We start from the raw sequence: 22,744 nt of genomic DNA, 5'->3' as shown, positions 1-22,744 counted from the left end.
GTGACCTTGTATTTAATTTGCTCGTTGTTTTACCAACCAGTGACACTTATCAAAGTCCTCTCCCCCCCGCCCCCATCCCAGGCTCACTCCTGGTAAGAAAAGCACTGGGATAAGCTGTTTCCACAAACTCTCCTGTTGGGTGAAATACTATTTTGGAGTTCTCACCAATTTCAAATTGACAGAATGAAAGTGAAACCAAAGCCAGTAGATAAATGGGTCTAGTTGTTTTTATTTCAGTTACTGGTTTAATTTTTTTATTATTATTACTGTGAGTAAACAAGGGCTAGAAATAGAAGCACATATGCAGATTTATTATTTTAATCTCCTGATTCCTGTCTGCTGGCTGCTACTCCTGAAATTGCTTGGCCCCTATCAGTGGCTGCCTGTAAGCTCGCAGCCAGAAGAAAGAGCAGAGAGTTCCCAGTGTTGGTTGGAGAGAGGAGATTGGTGGTGGGGCCACTTTTCTGACTGAGGAAAACAGCCCCCGGTCTTCCCGTCATTGGCACTGATGGATTGAGTCTTTGTTTTTGGTGCTGCAGCCTTTTTTGTGTGTGTGCGCTTGGGGCTGTCGGCAGAAAGCTGTTTGAGTTGGAGGCTGTGTACCGTGCCATGTTGGCAATTCTGTATTTTCAGCATTTCATCAATGCGGAGAGTAAGGGAAATCATAATTGAGGCTGCCTTTCTATAAATCATGCCACAGAGAGTGAGCACATCCAAAGGATGGGTCCAAGAGGAACTTTTGGCCCTTGCCTGGGGACAGTGGCGGTAGGGGTGTTGGAAAATCAGTCTGAAGCATCTCTGTAGCTGCTGGGCAAAGCAGTGAGGAAGAAATCGAAAATAAATTCTAAGTTTCCTGGCCAAATTATGAATGCTGGACAGGGATAGGCCTGGGAGGGTTGGGGACAAATAGCAAGAAATGAGCAAACCATAAAATCTAGTTGGAAATGGGGGGAGGAGCTCACAGGCAGAGTGATTTCCATGCACTTGCCTGGGCAGACAAGGAGCTGGGAAGTCTCCACTTCAAGGAGAAGCCAGCCTCCCTTTCCCCTAATTATTTTGTCTTGTGTAGTTTGACTTTGTCATGGGGACGTTGCTGGAGTTTAGTGTTCTTGGTGCAATAATGTTAAATCAAAAAGAAAACAAAATGGCAGAAGGGGGCATCTGTATGTATAGGTGATTCACGCTCCTTATGTGATAGGCAGTAGCCCAGAACTGACCTCTGGGTGAGAGCGCGTTGAATAGCCCCTCGTGTGACTTTGTGGGTGGTCTTCCTGATTTTCCTCAAGGGATTGCGCACACTTTCTCATTCTCGTATCTACTGATGTAGCTGAGAATGCATTTGACTGTTGGTTGTCATTCACTGTTCTCTGAGTACGAAATGCCACCATTGGAGGGTTGAGGGGCCACTTTCCTGTCAGACAAAGATGTGATAAGCCCATCTCGTGGTTACTGGCTTCAAAGGGGACTCCAGCATTGATCCCTTGGGACCGTGCCAGCCCCGAAATGCAACGTTTCCATGAAATAGGTTGGAATAAGGGCAGGGGAAATGGAGAAGAGGGGCATCAGTTCTTTACCCAACCTGTGTCTTGGCTGTTATATGCTGGAAGGAATCTGAGTTTTGCCTTGTTTGCCCAGGGGAGCATCAAAAGTCCTGATATCTATACATTCTCCCCCAGACTAGAGTAGAAACTCCAGGCATATATCTAGAAAAGAGGCGGCCAAGGAGTGTGTATAAATGTGTGTGTGTGTATGAGCTGCCTGCTTCAGCATTAAGCAGAGCCTTTTTCTGAACGCAGAACTTCCAGACAGAATGTGTAACAGACGGCCTGTGTGCCTGGTAATATCTATCGTGAGGTCAGGAAGCACTGCTGTGTGAGTGCAACAGTTTCATAGTTTTATATTTTCTTTGTTTACTTCCCTCTTGGATTTCTACAGTAAGTTCTTTTTGAAAATGCTGGTCTCTACCAGCTATACTGTGGAGTCTAAGGGAAAGGATTGTGTCTTATTTTTCAGTTTGGTCTCTGTCAATGCTGGGACCAGAGAGAAAGGTAGAAACACACTCAGAGGGAAAAGTATCTTGCCTTCAGCAGGGCTTTTCCTCAAGAGAGCTATTTTGTCCTTGCTCAAACCTTGGAGGAAGTTGTGTTTCATTTGTCTGCGGAGGTTTTTCCCTTGCTTGAGGACTTTGAGTTTTGTGTCTCTCTCCCCCCGGGTTGCTCTTGGTTACACGTTCAAAGCAGCAAGCACACCTACGGACAAGTTCAGCGGGTGGATGAATGAACATGGGGATGCCGGTCCTGGGAGCTGAGGGCTACCCTTTGAGCGAGGAGACATTTGTGTGCCACTTGATGTCATGGAGGCTGTTGGCCTGCCCAGCCTTCTCCGAAGCCTTTTCTCAAGGAGAGCCTAGTAGTGATTTATTCAACAGCTGTGCTGAAAACTCTTGACTGTATTTATGAGACCAGCAAAGTCATTCTTTCTCAGGTCTTTCTTTGGAGAAATTGGAGTTTCTGCAGATTAGGACGCTTGGATCTCACTCCAGTGTTCTTTCTGTGTTGCACTGGGCATTGCCTGACATTCTCTGGCTTCAGAACCTGTACTGAAAAAAATAAAATAATCACCTGCTTACTTGTCTGTTTCCGCCATTCGATTTCAGGCTCCTCCATGGCGGCTGTGTTTTGTTTCTGCCTATGCCTAGTACTTAGCAGAGCATACACGATAGGTAATTTATACACATTTGATGAGTACCTATTACTTAATTATAATTTTCTCTTTTCTCTTTCTCTCTCTCTCTCTCTCTTTCTCTCTCTCACTCACACACACACAGACACACACATAAAAATCCAAAGAGGAATAAATTAATGCATGTACCTCTTGATACCCTCACACACTCTTGATTTTCCCAGATTTGAATTATGGTAAATGACACCCCTTTCTAAAGGCTCAACATCTTGGAATTGTCTCCTTCCCTCAAACTCGACTCAAGTACAGCAGCAAATCTTGTCATGTCTACCTGCAAAACATATCCTGAATGTGATCATTTCTCTCATCTTCCCCCACTACGCAGTTGGTAGAGTCCAAAATCTTTGAGTTGTCTGTGATGCCTTTTACTCTCAGATCTCACAGCCCTTCCATCACCAAATCTTATTGGCATTACCTCCAGAACATTTTGCCAATCCCTCCACCTTCCCAACTCCACCATTCATAGGCTAGTGCAGGCCACCACCCGTTTTCCCGGGACTAACCCCCTTTTTCCTGGACCACCCCAATCATCCCTTCTCTGTGGATCCCCTACTTTCTGCAAGTGATCTTAAAAACTTAAATTAGATTGTGGCAGACTTATCTTCAGATGCCTCCATACACTTCCATCATGCATAGAAGACCCCAGATCCTATCAAGGATAGATATGCCTTGTACATGAAGTCCTCCCTGATTTCTCTCTAACTTCATCTCCCAAAGCTTCTCTCTCTGTGCACTGCTCCAGCTACACTGGCCTGTAGTGTTCCTCCAAGATGCCACTACACTCCCACTTCGGGGTCCTTGCCCTTGCTCTTCCTCCCTCCTAGGTCACTTTTCAGATGTTCACATCACCTGCTCTTTCATTTCATTCAGGTTTCTGCTCACATGTTAGCTATTCAAAGAGGTCTTCACTGACCGCCTTCACAAAAATCGTACCCCTTTCTTGCTTTATCCCCTTATCCTGCTTTGATCTTCTTAGTAGTTATCTTTGCATGACATTATACAGTTGATCCTCATTATTTGCGGATTCCGTATTTGCGAATTTACCTACTCGCTAAAGTTCACTTATAACCCCCGAATCAGTACTCAGAAAGTTTTTGTGGACATTTGAAAACATGTGCTGAGTGGCAAGAAATTTGAGTCACCTGACGTGCATGTTCCCAGCAGAGATTGAACAAGGCGATGCTCTGCCTTCTTGTTTGAGTTCTCAGGGTACAAAGAACTGTCTTTTTCATGGTCTGCTTTGTGCTATGTTTTTTTGTATTTTTGTGCTTTTCTTTGGTGGTTTCACTATTTACAGTGGCCCCCCCAAGCATTGTGCTGAGATCTGTCTACTGTTCCCAAGCACAAAAGGCTGCTGACCCCTCAGTTCATGGAGTGTACATGGTAGTGGGAGAAATGGGCAGTAAGTGAATGAAATATATTTTAAAATATATATACATATTTTTTTTGACAACTGTGTTTTCTAGCACCTTGTTCTTTGCTGTATCCTTAGAATATAGAACCATGCCTGGTTCAGGTAAGGTGTTCACTAAATTACTGAGTGATTAAATGGATGAAAATAATTAGTGAAATATTGTCAAGAATGTCTTCAGAAGAAAAATCTGACAAAAAAAATAGTTTGTCTGCCAGACAGTTTCATTTTAGTAGGCATCGTGCTACCCCTAATCTTACCACAGCTCTGTGTGGTAGGTATTCTTAGAACTCCCCTCCCCCTGCCCCTGGAAGCAGCCTGCCCAGGCTCCCATTGCTGTCTGGCTCAGAAGCTCCACGTTTCCATGTTGTGAATCTCGGCTTGTGTGGTTATTGAGCACATAGGCCATGGAATCAGACAGCCTGATTTAAATCTGATCTCTGCACTTACTCTGTGTTTTCAGACAAGTAACTCAGTCCTCTCCAAAGCTCAGTTTTCCATTCTATAAGATGACGGTAACCAGATTTCCTCTCAGGGTGGTTGTAGGATTTAAAGGCGAAGATGCAAACCACTTAATCTAGTACCTGACGTATGATAAGTACTCATTAGACATTAGTTATTATTATTATCATGTACTTGCGGGCTCCTGGTGTTGGAGAAATAGGTTAAAAGGGTGTGTAACCAAGCTAGGAGGCATTCAGGATAAAATTCCTCTGTTGGGACCTCTTAACCGAGTCTAAAGACCAGTACCTAAGGGCAGCGGTCGGCAAACTTTCTGGAAAGAACTGAATAGTATTGTAGGCTTTGCTAGCCATATGATCTCTGTTGCAACACTCAACTCTAAATGAATGAGTATGGCTAGGTTCCAGTCAAACTTTCTTTATGAGAAGAGGTGGATCATAGTCTGCCAACCTCTGTTTTAGACCAGTAGTATTCAACCCTATCTGCACATTAGAGTTACCTGGAGACCTTTAAAAATACCTATGCCCAAGAAGTCTATTCCTAAAGATTCTGATTTAAGTTTTCTAAGATGGGGCCCAGGTATCACTATTGTTTAAAACTTTTAGGTAACTGTGATGCAGAGTTGAGAACCACTGACTTGGGTCACTAAAGCCAAGAACAGAAGAACATCAGAGAAGTTGCTGTCTTCCTGGCTTCACCCCAGCTCCCTCCTCACCCCATTTTAGAACCCAGGGATCAGCATTTTCTGTGCGCTTTGGGCAAGGGTTGGCTAGGCTGTGGTAAGTCCCCTTTGCTTAATGTACAGACCATATGACTTTTGGATCTAGAGGGAAGTCTAATTATCTGTGTAATAAATGCATTGTACTTTCAGGGAACACAGTCCAGCTGTTACTCTGCGTTTTAGCTGAGGCTATGCTGTTTGCTATGTAATCGTGTTCCAGCATTGGCAGTTGGACAGAATCTTTTTGAGTGGAAGCAGTCTGCCTATCTTCTTTCCCCAGGTTCTGGTTTCTGGGATGGAGCTAGGAGCGGGTTTCCCAGGAGCGAAAAGCTGTCTGACTTAAGGGCAAGTCACTCTTCTCTACTGGGCCTTAGAGTGTCTGTGACACCCCCATCTCTAAGGAGCTCCAAATGTTCAGCTGGGCATCCTCTACCTGTGATGAAGGTAGAGATTGACTGAAGACAGGATGATGAGCTTAGTTATAAATGTCCAAGCTTCCATAAGAATGATCTAGAACAGAGTTTCTCCATGTGTGGTTCCTCTGCATTTACATTAGAATCATCTGATATCTTGTCAAAATGCATATTTCTGGGCTCCACTCTTGACCCTCCAAATCAGAATTTCTAGAGGAGGGCCTGAAATATACATTTTTAACAAGACATCTGAATAACTTTGATGTTTGAGAGCCACTATTGTGGAGAAAGCCCTTCATCATACTTAGATAAGAAGACTGAGATTGAAGAACTTAAAGTCTTCCTCAAAACAGCTCAGCTAGGCCAGTGGTAGAGCCAATACTTGTATCTAAGGTCTGTGTAGCAGCTAGCTAATGCTGTGTAACCAACTCTCCCTAAACTTAGAAGCTTACAACAATAAACCTGAATTATTGCTCACAACTCTGTGGATTAGTTGGGTGATTTTTCTGGTCTGGGCTAGATTCATTCACGTGTCTGTGGTCAGCTGTGGCTGGGTTGGCAACTGTGTTGATTTTGTCTGGGCTCGCTTTTCTAGTTAGAGCTCAGCTGGCTGTATGATGGTCTGAGATGGCTGTATGCTGGGTCCTCTTCCATGTGGTCTTTCATCCTCCAGCAGGCTAGCCAAGGTTTGTTCACCCTGGGTGACAGCATTCTGAAAGATTGGAAGTGTCCAAGGCTTTTGAGGGACTACACTCAGAACTGGGATTCTTCTACTGCATTCTGATGCCCAAACAAGGGGTGAAGAAATAAATTCTAGCTCTTGAAGGGAGGAGCTGAAAATCCTTTTGCAAAGGTCTTAGATACAGGGAGGCTGAATGAATCCATCAAAGCTGCCACACAGAGTCCTGGCCTTTCCAACAACATTTGAGTGCCTTTGAAAAAAATTCCTCTGCCAGCTTTTACAAATATTTAGGGGGCATGATTAGTGAATATGCTCTTGGGTTCTCTTCCTAGGATTATTGCTCTTGGATTAAGAATCAAAGATCATGTATCTAAAGGTACCTAAGAACTCATTGGCTTAAACCCTATCTGACGCTTTAATTTCCTGATGGTATCACCTTAATCAAAGTGCTCATCCGTTTTCTACTTAAGCACATCCAGTAACTCCCTGGAGAACTTGTTGCCATGCAAGGAAGCTTCTTCCAGCCTTGGGGAGTTCTTTCCATTAGAATATTATTTCTTATGTCAAGACAACATTTACTTCTGTCTAGATCACCTTTTGGTACTGCTCTGCCCTTTGATGCAGCAGGAGAAAGTCTCATTGTCCTTCCACAGAACAACTTTTTCCCATGTTTGAAAACAGTTATAAACCTCTTTGCTCCTTGTTCAGTTTTCTGTGCCACAACCTCAAGTTTTGACAACCTTTCTGGGATATTATAGTTTGAGCTCCCTTACAGTTCAGGTTGTTTCCTTGATAGCACTCATTTTTCAATGGCAGCAGGTATTTTGGAATGAACACTGGTTTGGGAATCAGATGTCTTGGAGTTTGCTTTGGGATCTAGAGCAAGTCCTCAGTGTTCTTCTCCAAGAAGTGTGGACAGAAATAACCATCAAAAAGTGTTTATTTTGAGTCCGTTAAACCATATACAGAAATACCTGTCAGGGGCAGATCCTCCATAAATGTAAGTTTCTTTTTGTCTTTATTTTTATTTTTCTGAAAGAATAGACTTTGAAATATACACTATTTTTTCCCCTTTAATGTCTTGAGTTTGAATGAATTTTTAGAGTTTCTGGTCACGTATTAATGCTAAAATCATGAGCATGTTTAAATAGTCCACCTGGGGATATATTTCAAATGGTGTTTCATACGGCAGGTCTAGTAAAGTCTTCATTTCTTCCAAATTAAAGGCAGATATTATTGTTTTGATACTTAAAGATAGTAATTTACATTAAATAAATGACCTAAAACTAAAAAAAAATTAAGTTCTTTCCATCTCTTTTAGATTCATGTTTTGGGGGAAAGAAAAACAAATTTGAACTTGGAAAAGAGTTAAAGACAAATTGAATGCAGTGAAAAGCCAGTAAAGTAGGTGATAAAGTGGATATTAATAGTAGGAGGTGATGTGAAACCAAAACGATGAAGGAGAGAGAACACAGGTAGGGGGAGAGGTGTGGGTCAGAACAAAGTCAGCTTGTGGAGGAATACCAACATTTGTGTTCAAAGGGTACTGCTTAAAATGAGATGCTTCTGAATCATAATGAATAAAAATGAATAGAATCTGATTGCAAAGGAAAATGGCCAAGAGAATAGGACTGTGGAGACAAAACAATGGATTTTGGTAAATACTATGTGAATTGTTTGTAAGATTGTCTCATGTGTCTGTTAGCTCAGAAAATACTCTTCAGCGTGAAAGAGGATAAAATGAATTGTGAAAATGATTTGTAAATAAAAGTGCTAAAGAGATTCAAGGCACGGTGTTATTCATGTATGGTATACCCAAATGAGCCATTATTCCTGTGAGGTTATATTAACTTGTTTTTCTTTTAGAATCAAGCAATTAACAAAAAACGACAATACAGCACAATTACAAGAGCATTGAGGTGGGAATCCAGACGCTGGGTTTGAATTCTAGCTCCACAATTAACTAGCTGTGTGATACTAGGCAAGTCACTTAGGTTCTCTGAGCCTTAGATTCCCCATGTGTAAAAAGAATTTTCCAGATTACCTCTAAGGACACTCTTAGCTATAAAAGTTTATGATTCTCTGATTCTGTGTTGTCGAGCAGCTCAGTGGAAATGTCTTTGAAGGGGTCAAGATTTCACATGGGATTCTCTCACCCAGGGGCCCCTAATCTATCTGAAGAGATTACCTGAAGTTTTGATGCATAAGTGAATTAAGTGACCAGATTAATGGTTGGATGAATTAAATAAAAGCAATTTGAGAGCTTATAAGAGAAACCTGTTACTGGAGTCTGGTTGGACACTTGGTGTTAATTACGAGAAAAGAGATACTATTCATAGGATACTCTTCCTTTCTCTCCAGCTTCTTTTATGAATTTGCTTTTAAAAGTAGTCCTTTAGTTTTCCTTTTATAATCTTGTCTCTTTTGACCAAGTGTGGCTTCATGGACAGGAGACAATTTGAACTAATATTGAAAGAAGGGTAGAATTTAGACAAGTTTGGGAAGGGAAGGGAGGCCTTTCAGGTGGAAGGAATAGAACTTTGAAAGGCTTGAAATGGAATAATCATGTATTCATTCAGGACATATTTATTGAGCATCTATTCTTCCAGACCTGGCACTGTGTTAAACACCTGGGACTATTAAAGTGGCAATTCCTACTATCTAGAAAGGAGGACAGACGTCAGTCATATAATTACACGAATATATAATTTCATATTTTGGTGAATATTATGAAATAAGAGGATAGAGAGCCATGAGAGCAGATGGCAGGTGGACCTCGTGCTGTCTGGGGCAGGAGGTGACCAAAGAGCTTCCCTTCGGAAGGGCTATTTCTGTTGAGACCTGACGCAGGAGCAGCAGTTGGGTACATGCATGGAAAGAGGGAGAAGGTGCAGAGTGGAGGAAGGGCATTTTAGGCAGATGGGACAGCATGTGCAAAAGCCCTTGGACTTGAGAGTCCATGGCATGTTTGAGAAGCTAAAGAAGGCTAGTGTGGCTGCAACTTGGAAAATAAGGCGGATGGAGAGAATCCTGGAGGAAAAGGCAGGTGGGGAATGAGCACGGTGTCCCCCCTTTGACAGAGTGTAGACACTAACATCCTTATGAGCCAGTTTCTGTGTGCCCCATTGGAAGAAAGCATCTTTACTGTGGGGTGGGCACTGGGGCATCTGGGCGCAAGCATCGTCTATGCTTTGTGTGCTCAGATGGGCCTTTAGAGTCACCAGCACCTCTAGCAAGGAGTAGAACACTGACTTGGGAAACAAAAGGTTTTGCTTATTCAGATGTACATATGACCTCTGAATTGGAGGTCCAGTCGGGTGGATAAGCCTGAGGAATCCTACAAAAGCCATGACAAAAATAAGGCTTGCTATGTTAGCAAACAGGGTCTAATGGAATTGCTTTCTGGCAAGTATGGTATCACCAGAACTACATGTTTTCCTCTCCCTTGGTCATAAAATTAAATGAAAACCCTGCCCAAGGGTGTCTCCTCATATCAAGTCCAGGATTCCAGTTGTCGTAGGCACCAAGAAATGATCACAAACTCCGCTTGTAGTCACCCTACACAGTTGAGACAGTGAAATGAGTTACCCCATCAGTAGCATCTGGTCCCTAACTATGCATCAGCCATTTTTGGTATCACTCCCCCCTCTTCAAATTGGGACTCAAAAATGCACCTCTCGGGGACAGTGGTGTAAAGAGAGTGTGATCGATATAGAGTGTCTTTCTGGAGCGTCCATTTCACTTGAAGATTGGTGAAGAAATTTATTTTTTTATTCTAAGCACAGATATAGAGTAGACTATAAAACATCCATGGAATTTTCTGGTGAAAATTAGAGACTTGAAAATGTTTGCCCTTATGTCAGACTGCTTAAGGTCAAACCTCCAGATTCCTGGTGGGATGCTTTATTCCCTTTGGCTGTTAGAGATGTTTTGATGAAAAACTTTGAGAAGCATTGAGTCTTAAACTGTTATAGGATATCCTGTGCTTTTCTCACCGGCTTCTTAGAGTAATTAATTTTATGAACTTGCTTTTAAAAGTAGTCATTCATTTTTGTTGTTGTAATCTTGCCTCTTTTAGGTTTCAAGGGAGGATGTTTTGAAACTTGATAAACAAGCGTGTATCTAAGCGCTTACCCCTCTCTACTTTCATAGCCTTCACTCTCTCAGCGCATCTTTTTTTTTTTTTTTGCGGTACGCGGGTCTCTCACTGTTGTGGCCTCTCCCGTTGCGGAGCACAGGCTCTGGCCGCACAGGCTCAGCAGCCATGGCTCACGGGCATGTGGGATCTTCCCGGACTGCGGCACGAACCCGTGTCCCCTGCATCGGCAGGCGGACTCTCAATCACTGCGCCACCAGGGAAGCCCATCACGGTGCATCTTTAAGTCTTCATTTTATCCTCGCACCTAGGCTCTTGCACAGCTGTTTTCCCCTGTTCCTCTTGAATCCTTTACATGCCCTTATTCAGACCCCTTTCCATCTCTGCTCTTTCTCCTTTGAGATGTTAGACCAGTGTACACTGATCCATGGCCAGATGAGTTGTACTTTTGTAGGAGGATGAGATAATGTTTGTTTCTCCAACATCTTTTCTAATGTCTAGAAATCTTCGCCTTTGTTAGCTGCAGTGTTCTGGGGGGAACTTACCCTTCAGGCCAGCTCCTCTTCATCCATTCTGACTCAGCCCCTGGCCTAGTGCCAAGCCCAGCAGACCTGACCACTCCTTCCTTTGAATCCTCCTAGCCCTCCTCTGCCTCTGTTGACAGGGGCTTCCTTGTGTCATGTTGCACTTACCTGTTGACACATCCATCTTCTCATCTAGAGATCAGGGAACCTTGTGTTCTTCACCTTTGTATCATCATACCTGGTAGTAAGCTTAGCACAGGCTAGTGCTCAATTGACATTAAATAGATTGAGTGAAATGGTTTGACTGAATTGATTACAGGAAGTATTTACAGTAATTTGGAGATTCTTTTATTCACTTGGTGGCATCCAATGTCAAAGAGTCAAGAAGCCCAATATAAGGGGCTGCATCTTATAATTCAGACTTTTAGAGATGGAATGGGAGAGACTTCAAGGTAAGGCTGCCAGACAAAATATAGGGCATGTAATTAAATCTGAATTTCAGGTAAATAACAACGTTTTAAAAATATAGGCATATCGGGCTTCCCTGGTGGCGCGGTGGTTGGGAGTCCGCCTGCCGATGGAGGGGACACGGGTTCGTGCCCCGGTGCGGGAGGATCCCACATGCCACGGAGCGGCTGGGCCCGTGAGCCATGGCCGCTGAGGCTGCGCATCCGGAGCCTGTGCTCCGCAATGGGAGAGGCCACAACAGCGAGAGGCCCGTGTACTGCAGAAAAAAAAAAAAAAAAATATATATATATATATATATATATATATATACACATATATATGTATATATATATAGGCATATCCCTACTGTTACACAGGATGCACTTACACAAAAAAAATGGTTTATTTTTTATCTGAAAATACAAATTCCCGTTCTGTATTTTTATTTGCTAAATCTGGCAGTCTTACTTCAAGGTCAAATAGTCCCACTGTCTCCTGCAGGCAGTTGTAGGTGTATGCTAGGATTCAGATCGCCAATTGGTGGTCCTCAGGCAGCACTTGGCCATCTGGATTAAGACACATCTTATTTGCCCTGCAGTATGTTTTGAATTTTTCAAGTTTTGCCAAAATTGAAAAAGATGGAGATTTCCCATAAAAAATCCGAATTTTCAGGTTCTCTTCAAGGTTCTAAAGCCTGACCACACTGGCTCAGCACTCCTGTCCAGCTAGGGAACAGCTAAGCCCATTTTTTGATGGAGAGTGAGCTCTCTGGACTCCCTGCTTCTCCCCAGCATTGTGGGGAAATTTCATCTGCCAAACATTATCAGGCTTGTATGGTGTTTTTCTTAGAGTTAAGAGGAAAGTGAAACATTTTTTGAACTCATGTCTCTATTAAAAGCAGGAAAATAAAAGGTAGCCTTTTATCAAGTGTTTCAAGAAAAATGGGAAAAATCCTCTTGGATAAGCAAAGAAATTTCCTTAGTGCATTACGTGCCAGCAAAATGAGCCTGTCTAAAGAATACAAGTAGTGGTACTGCTTTCCTTATCCCTCCCTCACTTATTCACACAGTGAACTTTAGGGCATTTGAGTTCTCGATCTCCGCTAGAATGTACAGTCCCTGACAGCAGAGACTTTTTGTCTTTTTGGTTTACTGATGTATCCTAAACCCACAGAACAGTGCTTGGTTCTTAATAGACATTTGATCAATATTTGTTAAATGAAGGAATGGATGATGAGAGACCATCTGAGAGAGAGAAAATCTTCGTGGCTAGAAATCTTCAAGAAGGGAAGGAAAATGTTGCCATCTCCAATAGGATGGCATAACTAGGTGACTGTCTATGTCTTTTTATAAATACCTTTATGGTGTAGATGCCTTATAACTCCTAAGGGCAAAGGAAAATGGTTACTGAGGACAGAAGTTCTTGTCTACATCTCCAGAGCTTAGAGGGACCTTGGATGCAGTTGTTTCCCCTTGTTATCAAGAAAGGAGTTCTTTGGAGAACATCTGAGGAAGCAACCAGAGGCACAGGTTAGAAAGGACTCTTTGTTGCCATGTGACCTGGTTTCTCTTCTGCCTACCACTAATATTGCCACAACACAGGGGATTCTTCCTGCAACCTTGCAGAAGCCAGCCAAGCCCTCCCACTTGCTCTGTGGCTACCAAGGAAAAAGGTGCAGAGACCTTATTTTGAGCAGAAACCAGTCTCATTTTTTTTTGAAGACCAAGATCGTCATGGCCATAGTTCAGTGGAATGCTACCTAAACTCCATGGGTTTTGAGCAAAAAATCAGGACAGTTACACACTAAGTTTGAATTTGCCTACAGGGGAGAGCTTTTATATAAATGTATTCCGAACCGTCCTTCCCTGTACATGGGAGATCTGCTGGCTCTAGGGAATCTGGCTGGAATACCAAAAGCTGCTATAAAATGTATAGTTTGTTGCCCCTTCTGATTATGTCTGGTTGCTGCCATATGGTCTTTATGAATTCACAGTTATTCTTAGAAAATATCCTTAGGGGTGTGGTAAAAAGGCACAGGACAGAGAAATATAGGCAAATGAGAGTTTGGTTTTCAACCACAGATTCAACAGTCTGGCCCTAAATAATACTTCTGGCCTTACAACTAAATGCCTAGGAGTGGAGACAAGAAAACAACAGAAAAATGTAGCCAGATCTGTCACTATTACTCCTGGTAGCAAGAGTAAGATGCCTGTATTAGTTTCCTAGGGCTGCTATAACGAAGTGTCACAAACTGGATGACTTGGAACAAGAGAATTCCATTGTCCCGCCATTCTGGAGGCTAGAAGTCTATAATGAAGGTGTTAGCGGGACCATGCTCCCTCTAAAACCTATAGGGGCGGCTTCGATTCTTCTTAGCTTTTGGTGATTTGCCAGAAGTCTTTGGCATCCCTTGGCTTGTAGATACATCACTAAAATTCTTTGTCTTCACATGGCCTTCTCTCTGGGTGTCTTCTCATTGTCTCCCCTCTGTGTCTGTCTATGTGTCCAAATTTCTCCTTATGACAATATCAGTCATATTGGATTAAGGCCCATCCTGACCTTATTTTAACTTGATCATCTTCAAAGACCTTATTTCCAAATAAGGTCACATTCTGAGATACTGGGGGTTAGGACTTAGCCAGATCTTTTTTTGGGGGGTGGGGCATAATTCAACCCATAACCTCCTAATGCAGTCGTATTATTCTTTGAACTTAAGCTTTCCAGATACAACTTGTTGTTCTTCCTGTGGAATATTACATTGATTAAATTGCCTCTTTAGTTTTTCAGCTATCAGATGCTTTTCCCTGGCAGGCTGATATAATTAAGGAACGAATAACTGAATCAATAAGGAAAAGAACGTGCTCTTTCATATTTTCCAGCTGTTCCGATGATTCATTTAGGGCGCTGCGTGTGCATGTCACTGCTGAGTGCGTGCTTGTTAAGAGAGATGAGACCATGACATATAGTGGAAGAAGGGAGAGAAGGGGGTCTGGATTGTTCTTTGGTAAAAGTCCAAGAATGACATCCTTGAAGGGAGGGGACATCGTAAGGCAGTATATGGAGGAGAACACCATCTCATGTGTAACTTTGTGTAAACAAGAAACGTTTTAAACATGTTTATTGTTTGGAAAATACATTTTATTTTAATGTAGCATGAAACACTTTGGGTTGAAGCCATGCAGGACTATATAAACACTGCGTGAGCTAATACATTTTCTGTCCAAGGAAGGATTCATTCACCGCTATCCATGATAATAACCTCTGTGAAATACCATTTTATGGAAAGTCCCATGTTGCTTTGTCTAATTCCAGTTCCCCGGTGGAAAAATTGCAAGTTTAATTCTTGGTCTTTTAAAGGATAGATAAATATAACATGTACATTATAAAAAGAAAATTATTGTTACATAAATTTAAATAGAATAAACCATAGGCTACTATTACTATTGAAGTATAATATATATCTATTGTAAAGAAATCTAAAAATAATGGGAAGCTTTAAAAAGTATATAAATTACCCATCATTCCACAATTCAGAGATAACCACTACTAATGTTTTGACATATTCTCTTCTAATATATTTCAAGTTATGCAATACTTTAAATAAAATTAGCATCGATATGTGCATGGTTTGTAACATATTTTTAAATAAATAATATATAATGAACATTTTCATACCATTAAACAATCTTCTAGCACTTTCTGTTGAGTGATTTCCTATGTGCTTTGTTTCTATTTCAGTGTCAGAGCTTTCATTTTTTAAATTACCAAAGTAATACATGTTCACAATAATTTTTTAAAAATCCCAAAAACTGAAAGAAGAAAATGTCCATTGCCCACAATCTTACCATTGCAGAGATAAACAGTATTAATATTATGACATATAATGCATGGCAGTGTAATTGTCTGGATTTCTATCTTTTACTATCCACGGTATTTTTAACCTTTGTAATCTGGGCACTTAGTTCAGTGCTTAAAGCATAGTAGTTGTTTGATGTACTTTTAGTGAATGAATGAATGGATGGATGGATAGATGGAGAGGCTGCAAAGATTCAGCTTGTGGGAGAATACAATTCATTTCAGACTCAGCAACTTACTGTAGATTGAGAGACAAGATAGCTAACCCAAGGCCCTTAATGAATAGGAGCCTACTCTTTCTGTTCATCTGAACCAGCCTCCAGGCAGAGAATTCAATTTGATTTTTCTCTCATCAGTCAAACTGAAAAGCTGAAAAAGCAAAACCAGAGACAGGGAGGCAGGAAGTGGAACAGGCTTGGATGCATAGATCGGCACTGAGCTCTAGTTGTTTCTGTTGGGAAGAGCATGGGATGAGAGGAGCCGTGCTTCTCCCAGCAGTGCGCCCGAGCAGGAGCTGTGGTGGGTGGCGTTCTGCCACGACAAGCAGCCTCCATGATGGAGGGTCTGATCATTTCCCTGGCGGATTCAGGGGTCGGTGTGACCCTCAAGGTTTTTGCCTGACCTGTTGCTAGAGTTTGCAGCAGAGGAAGACACAGTCTTCCTCTCCTGGTTTTATTTGAAGGAATTTGGGGTTCTGTTTGCTCAGATTGGAAGCAGGGCCGACAGAGAGTCTGATTGATATCTCTGGGTTATAGAAGGCACCAACCAAAGTCTCTCCTATATTTAATTGAGAAACATCTGTCTTAAGTCTCAGCATATGCCATGGGAAAGAAAGTGATCTATTTCTTAAAACCCTGCATGGAATACTCAGTTCTTGCAATAAATTATGTGGATAAATTCTTCCCATATGGGATGGTCTGGTCCTCACAAACCCTCTCCTTTCTCCCAAGCCCCTCTCCAATATAAATATACATACAGAGAGATATAAAAACACCTGCAAATAGATAGATGGATGGATGAATAGGGAGACAGACAGACAGACAGCCTCCACCTGCTTTTGTCCAGCAACTATTATCACATCCCTCCTTTCTCTTAGAAGCGCCCCCAGAGCCAAGCTCAAGACCTTAGCCATATTAACACCTTTCTCCACATTGTCTCTTCCACCCAGGAAAATCTCAATCCACCTTCTCTCTGGTCCACACCACCTATTTCCAAAGGCCTAGCTCAAAATATATTTCTTCAGGAAGCCTCATTGTTCCATTTTTACCCCAGTTTATCTTTCCCATCTCTCACCTCCTGGAGCCTTAGCCTTTGCCCCATTTTCCCGTTTGATGTGGTGGACCTGTATGTATATTTGAGGGTCAGAGTAGTTTTGCCTATTTTTCCCATGTGCAGAGTTGGACACACATAGTAGTTGGTACTTACTCATGGAGTAAGAGCCTGGTCTGAATAAATACTGTGAGAGTTGGTGGAGTTGATGTGTTGTAGTATAAACCTGGCATCTGCTAGATCAGCATAGACATCCTGGTTTTCCATACGGCTGCTATAGTCACTTTGTAGAACTGAGCATGGATGTCTTCATCTATAAAGTAGAAATGCTAATATATCTCGTTAACTACCTTTTAGATTATTTTGAGTTATATGTATGTGTGTGTGTGTGTGTGTGTGTGTGTGTATATATATATATATATATATATATATATATATATATATATATATACACGACCGCACACAAACATATCTGTTATTTACTGGACAAAAAAGAGACTTTAAAAAACGTAGTTCACTCATGGTGCCAATGTTCAGTAATATTTCCTGAATGAAACTGATGTATTGGATGTATATTGAATTAGAAGACCCCATGATAAGCATAGCACAGTCATATTCATGTATTTGGATAGAATGGATGCCTACTTGAGTGCATTAGGCGCTCTGATGGATTGGAATGTTCATCTCCAGAAGGGTGACACGTGTATTTCGGTTAAACAGTGTCCCTTGATACTTATGCTCTCCTCACTTCCTTGTTTTGCAGCTCTACAGCTCCATGGACTTCGGGAGACGGTGGCAACTCATGCATGAACGCATCACACCCAACAGGTTTTACTGGTAAGCCCCGTCCTCGGTCTCACCACCCTCTTGGGTAAGGAATTATCAGGCAACATAGCACTCGGGACAATTCCTGGACACCTTCAGCACTTGAGGTCATGTGTGTCCTAGCCCTTTGCTGCTCAGAGTTTGGTTCACAGACCAGCAGCATCCGCATCACCTGGGAACTTGTTAGAAGCGCACAATCTCAGGCCCCACTAAGACTTCCTGAGAAAGACTCTGCGTGTAGCATAATCCCTGGTGATTTATGGGCTGGAGAGCTCCATGAGAAGGTCATGATGGGGTGCTCTTAGCTGTGTACTAGTCTCCCTTCTTTTTGCAAAATAGTAGGTATTTCATGAACCTATTCTAAAAGCAGTATTCCGAAAACATAGTCTGAAGAACATTAGTTCCACACAGTGGTTCTCCTTCCAAAGGCGTTTCTGTGGTCACATAATTTTAGGTAACGGTTATCTAACTCTGCCCTCCTGGAGACTCAGGATTCACGTTAGGATATTGAAGACTCTGGAGAAGCCCAGAGGGAGGGAAGCTGCCAAACACAAAGTTACTGATTCCCAAACTCATTTCACTCCAGAATCCCTTTCTCACGTCACACCTGAATCCTTCAGAGCCACTTCTGTGGAGCACATTTTGAAAAACTTTTTTAAGAGTGAATATGTGTTTAAGATGAAGAATTAGCCCTTCCTCCAATCAGAAAATGTCATTCTTTTTTAATTGAAAAATACTTCATTAACTATATATTATGTTGTAAATTTTAGTTGGTATTATCAGGGAGAACAGATTTACTCTTGTACAAGGGGCAGGTGTTGTTATTAATTGGTATTTTTTAAATACATGCGTACTGTTGTTACCTCGGTTGTAGCAAAGTAAACTTGGTTTGGTATAATTTTTCCTTTTACTCTTCCTTGCTCTATGAAATGCTTCTTAGTTGTACCTCGCTTTCATTTCGGCAGAAGTGATGGCCAGATATATGTAGGGAGCATACACCAGAGTGTATAATATGCTTAAGTATGTGCTTAATTAAAAGCAGAAAAAAATTAACAGTATTTGAAAGTAGTACCTCTTCCATGTCTCATTTTAAATACCTTAGTCAGTCCCTTAAGAAGTCACGAGATGGCCATTTATGCCTTCCACAAGGCGGGGGTGGTGTGTGTGTGGGTGGTGGTCATGTAGGTATATGTATCCCTGTATGTCTATACAACCATACCAACATCTTTGGAAGCAGCGTTTTCACCCAGTCCCCTCTGCACCTATAGAACTTTGTCCAGAATTAAAATGATGATTGTGGAAGCACACTGTGAAAATCAACCGTGTCGTATTATACACAAAGTACCGGGAGAAAAAAGGGAATTGGGATCACTGCTTTTGACTCAATACCTTGGCTATGCCCAGTTATTTTCCCCTTTTCAGACCAACTATTATTTGGTCTGTAACTAGTATTACAATGATTATTTGGTCGTATTTAGAATTGTATTAAGATTTTTTTTCAATAGACTAAGGCGGAAAAAGGAAGTATTTGTTTTTCTGATGTTCTAGCTATATAACTACTGCCTTTTTGCTTTTTGCCGGTTTCTCAGTGCGCCAACACTCAGAAGTCCCTCAAAAAGAAAAAAGTAGCCCTCTGCTATTTCTGGAACAAACTCTTGAGCTGGTAAGGCAGTTAGCCGACTAGGAAGTCACTTTGACGGAGAAGGAAAGTACAGTAGACTGGATAAGACTTGTCATTGTTTCTGAAGGAAATTAAGTTAAGTGGATGAAGGGCAGCATTTTCCTTTGTTTTGCAAAGAGCAAGGAGAGCATGTTCCAGTTGCTGTCTGCCTTCCCCCTTCCTTTGTGTAGCAGAAAGAATAAATCCCCAGGTCCTGGCAATTGTATTTCACCTCTTCTCCACGCTGTGCTTCTTTCGTATATGCCCCCATGGGGAAATATAAAAGTTAGTGCCCGTGCTGGCTAGCCAAGTGGTAGCTGAAAATTCCATTTTTGTAGTATCACTTCTCCGTTTCTGATGTATAATTGCTGTGATCATTCTTTTAGGTGCCATAGGAGTTGCAGAGGAAGAGCTCATTTTACACAGACCTTTTTTTAATTTTCCCCAATGACAGAATTCATGGCTGTTGAAAGCGCTTATGTTGGAGAGACATGGCTTGTATGGGTTGGGAGTGGAAATATCGACAGGGCACCTCCTTGAGGAAAGACAAAGTGTGCATTTCTCAGGGTGTAGGGCACAGCTTTGGTTGAGAGCGCGCCTCTCCAAGCTCTGGTTTCCGCATCTGTGCAATGGGAACAATATTCTTCTTGTCAGTTTCATATGCTTCTTGAAAGGACCAGATATAATCCTTTCGGAACTGGACTCTTGGCAATTTCGTTTCACCATTTCAGATTTTTAATTTGTAAGTTATGTTTTAAATACTATGTTTACCAGTAGTTCTGAAGACTGTGACACATAAGTGATTTGTCATTCTTCTGGGACGCAAATTTGAATCCCATTCCCAGTGAGACTGTTTACCTGTGGACATCTGATAACAATCGAATGGGTCTAATTTACTGCCAAGAATCCACATCTCAACCAAACTTTATTGTCCTCACTCTTTCTGGAGTCATAATTCTTCTGACATGGTAAAAACAAAACAAATCAACTACCCAAAGCCCTACAGCTGCTTCTTTGAGAGGGTTGCTGCAGGGTGAAGTGGTATTAGGGACGGTGGGGACGCACTGGGGACAGGGCAGTCATGCCAAAAACAAGACATTGAAATAAAAGACTCTTATCTTGCGATATGTAGACAAATAGAGTGAACATGCTAACCAGACAAAATATTGTCCAAATATTGTTATCTATAATTTGGAGATTTTCAAATGTCTAGGGATAGATCCTTCACGAATGCTAGGTTTCTTCTCCCCTGTCGCCCTCAGTGGCGGAAAGTAGCAACCTAGAAGGGACTTGGGGGGAAGAACACTGTGATTCAGAAAAGATTTCTGCCAAGTGTGCTGGAGAAGAATCGACCATCTCCAGTGATGATCAATGTAATGGCTGTGAAAATGCATTGGGAATCATAAGGGGCTGTCATGATCCATTTCCTCCTTAGTGCCCCACAGTGCCTGTGGGTTAGACAGGGCATGGGGCATAATATTCATTAGCATCAGTCATGAAAGCTTCATCTAGAGGTACAGTTTTCTTTATGAATTCCAGATGTTCTAATGCCGTCAAGAGAGGTCACCTAGGAATCTTACACCATGGAGTGACTGGGCCATCAAACTCATGCCCTGAGAACCAGACTGACGTGAACACTCCTTTATATGCGACCTTTTCACTCATTTGATACCTGGTTAACAGGCAGATTACGCTCGCATTCATCACCCCAACTGTTTTAGCAATTTTAGTTTGCACGGAGAGTGCAGGAGTGGCTAAGTAGCCTAACGTAATCTTTCTCTAGTGTCTGCTTGGGCAGAGCTATTGTAGGGAACAAGTGGGGATTTTTGGTTTTGGTTTTTGTTTTAATATCCTACTGAGCTACAAATGAATAGTATTTCCACCCTTCCATTGGAAGATACTTAACAGGCAGGCCCATTCTGCTGTGGGAAGATTGTTCTCGCTGCACATCCAATATGAATTCTTGTGACGGTTCACAGCTTTGCCTCTGCAGCCCCTCACCCTCCCTAGGTGTTCACCCTCTTCTGGCCTCTTCTTCATTGAGGGAACGGGCATCCTAGGCCTTGCTGAGTTCTCTGTGTAACTGGACTGGCCTCTAAGTGCCTCTGATCCCTGATCTTTTGGTCGTACCTTATCTTGAAGGAGAGATAGAATGTGTCCTATGTCTCTTCCTTACTAACTTCCCCTTAATTGTTCTCTCTCCTGAAAGATCAGGGTCCATTTCTTCTTCCTTGCTGTCACTGCAGGAGAGTGTTCTGATAAAGTAATACACACTAAGGTGCCAGGAACTTAAACTCTTACCTCTTTTCTGGAGTATTTGGGTTGCAAAATAGACTGGTCTTTAGATTTTAAAAACCCTGTAAGAATCAACAGATGTAGAACAAGTTGTAGATTAGCCCACTTTAAGGGGCTCATGGAGAGAGTCCCTTGTGGACAGCTCTTCTGAGCTGTTGTGATGCCTGGCTGCAGGCTGGAGTGGCTGGTGTGTAGGGACAGTCGGGATGGGCTCTATTGTCCTTTGACTAAGGTCGGCTTACTCACTGTAGATTTCTAGCGATGGCTCTGCCAGCAGCTTCTTTTCTCTTCTTTTAGAAAGGTCATGAGGGAGGGTAGGGAGAATGGAAAAGCAAAACGTGTCCTCCCTGGTGTGTATACATAGGAGATCCTAGGAAAATATCTTCTAAAGGAGAAAGGAAGGATATGGACTAAAAAACCCTTTCATTGCAATATTTCCTTTCCAATCTTTCATCGTTCTTGTTTTTCCCAGTCTCTTTCTGTGTGCCTATGCTCTTTAATGTGTAGCCTAAACATATTGCCTGTGAATTTGTATAATCTCCCTTCTCCCCTCTTCATATGCTATTGTAACAATTTTTATGTTATTATAAAATCTTTATAGCCATCATTTTAATTGTCTATGCAACTCTTCGTTATGTAAAGATACATACTGTATTACTCTATTTTTATTGGACATTGGAAATGTTCATATTTTTCACTATCATAAATAACAGTTTGGTTAATATTTTATGTATATTTCCTTAATATCTAGGATTGTTTTCTCGGACCAGTGTCCTGGGTAGCCCAAATAAAAATTTATGTTTTCCCCAGTCTCAACAGAGTGTCGCATTCAAGTGGTATGACCCAAATTCAACACTGAAAGCATTTTAGAGCAATGTAGGTTTTTACTAAACATTTTCTTGAAGGGAGTTGCCAAGAAGCATTATATCACACACCACACAGTGAGTCTTTCTAAAACTATCCTTTGCCCATATCTGTCTCTCCAAGATCTTGATCGTCATGGTAGTTACCTTGTGAACTTTTCCTTCTCTTTCCATGGGTTCTAAAACTATTCTCAGTCACAGAGATTTATTGTCCACAGAACATCCCCTTCCAGAGCACCCCTCTATCCCCACACACCTTCCTCCCCAAGTATCATAAGCTTTTCTTATATAGAATGACCTACCCTCTCCCCTCTACCTCACCATCTATCACTCTCACCCTACCCCCCAGGAAATCAATCTTTGTTTGCTGTATATCCCTTAGAACATGTAGGAGGGGGAATTGGTGATTGTTAGTGTTTAATGACTTTGTTCTAATTACCACTGAAAGGAGAATAATAACCTCAGAATATGTTCATTTG

At 41.9% G+C, this 22,744-nt stretch overlaps 1 protein-coding gene across 9 annotated transcripts in view; it reads left to right on the top strand.

Annotated features, from left to right (window-relative positions):
- Positions 1-22,744, top strand: part of SORCS3 (sortilin related VPS10 domain containing receptor 3) — a 742,043-nt gene that overhangs the window by 508,774 nt on the left and 210,525 nt on the right. For all 9 annotated transcript variants that reach the window (XM_079900511.1, XM_079900512.1, XM_079900510.1 and 6 more), the window contains one exon: positions 17,386-17,459. In XM_079900511.1, the coding sequence (XP_079756637.1) occupies positions 17,386-17,459 (74 nt within the window). The remainder of the gene's footprint in view (positions 1-17,385; positions 17,460-22,744) is intronic.

This window comes from Stenella coeruleoalba (assembly GCF_951394435.1).
Source record: "Stenella coeruleoalba genome assembly, chromosome: 16".
In the NCBI taxonomy this organism is placed as follows: Eukaryota; Metazoa; Chordata; class Mammalia; order Artiodactyla; family Delphinidae; genus Stenella; species Stenella coeruleoalba.
Note: the sequence above shows the minus strand (reverse complement) of the source record. Positions and strands in the feature narration are given on the sequence as shown.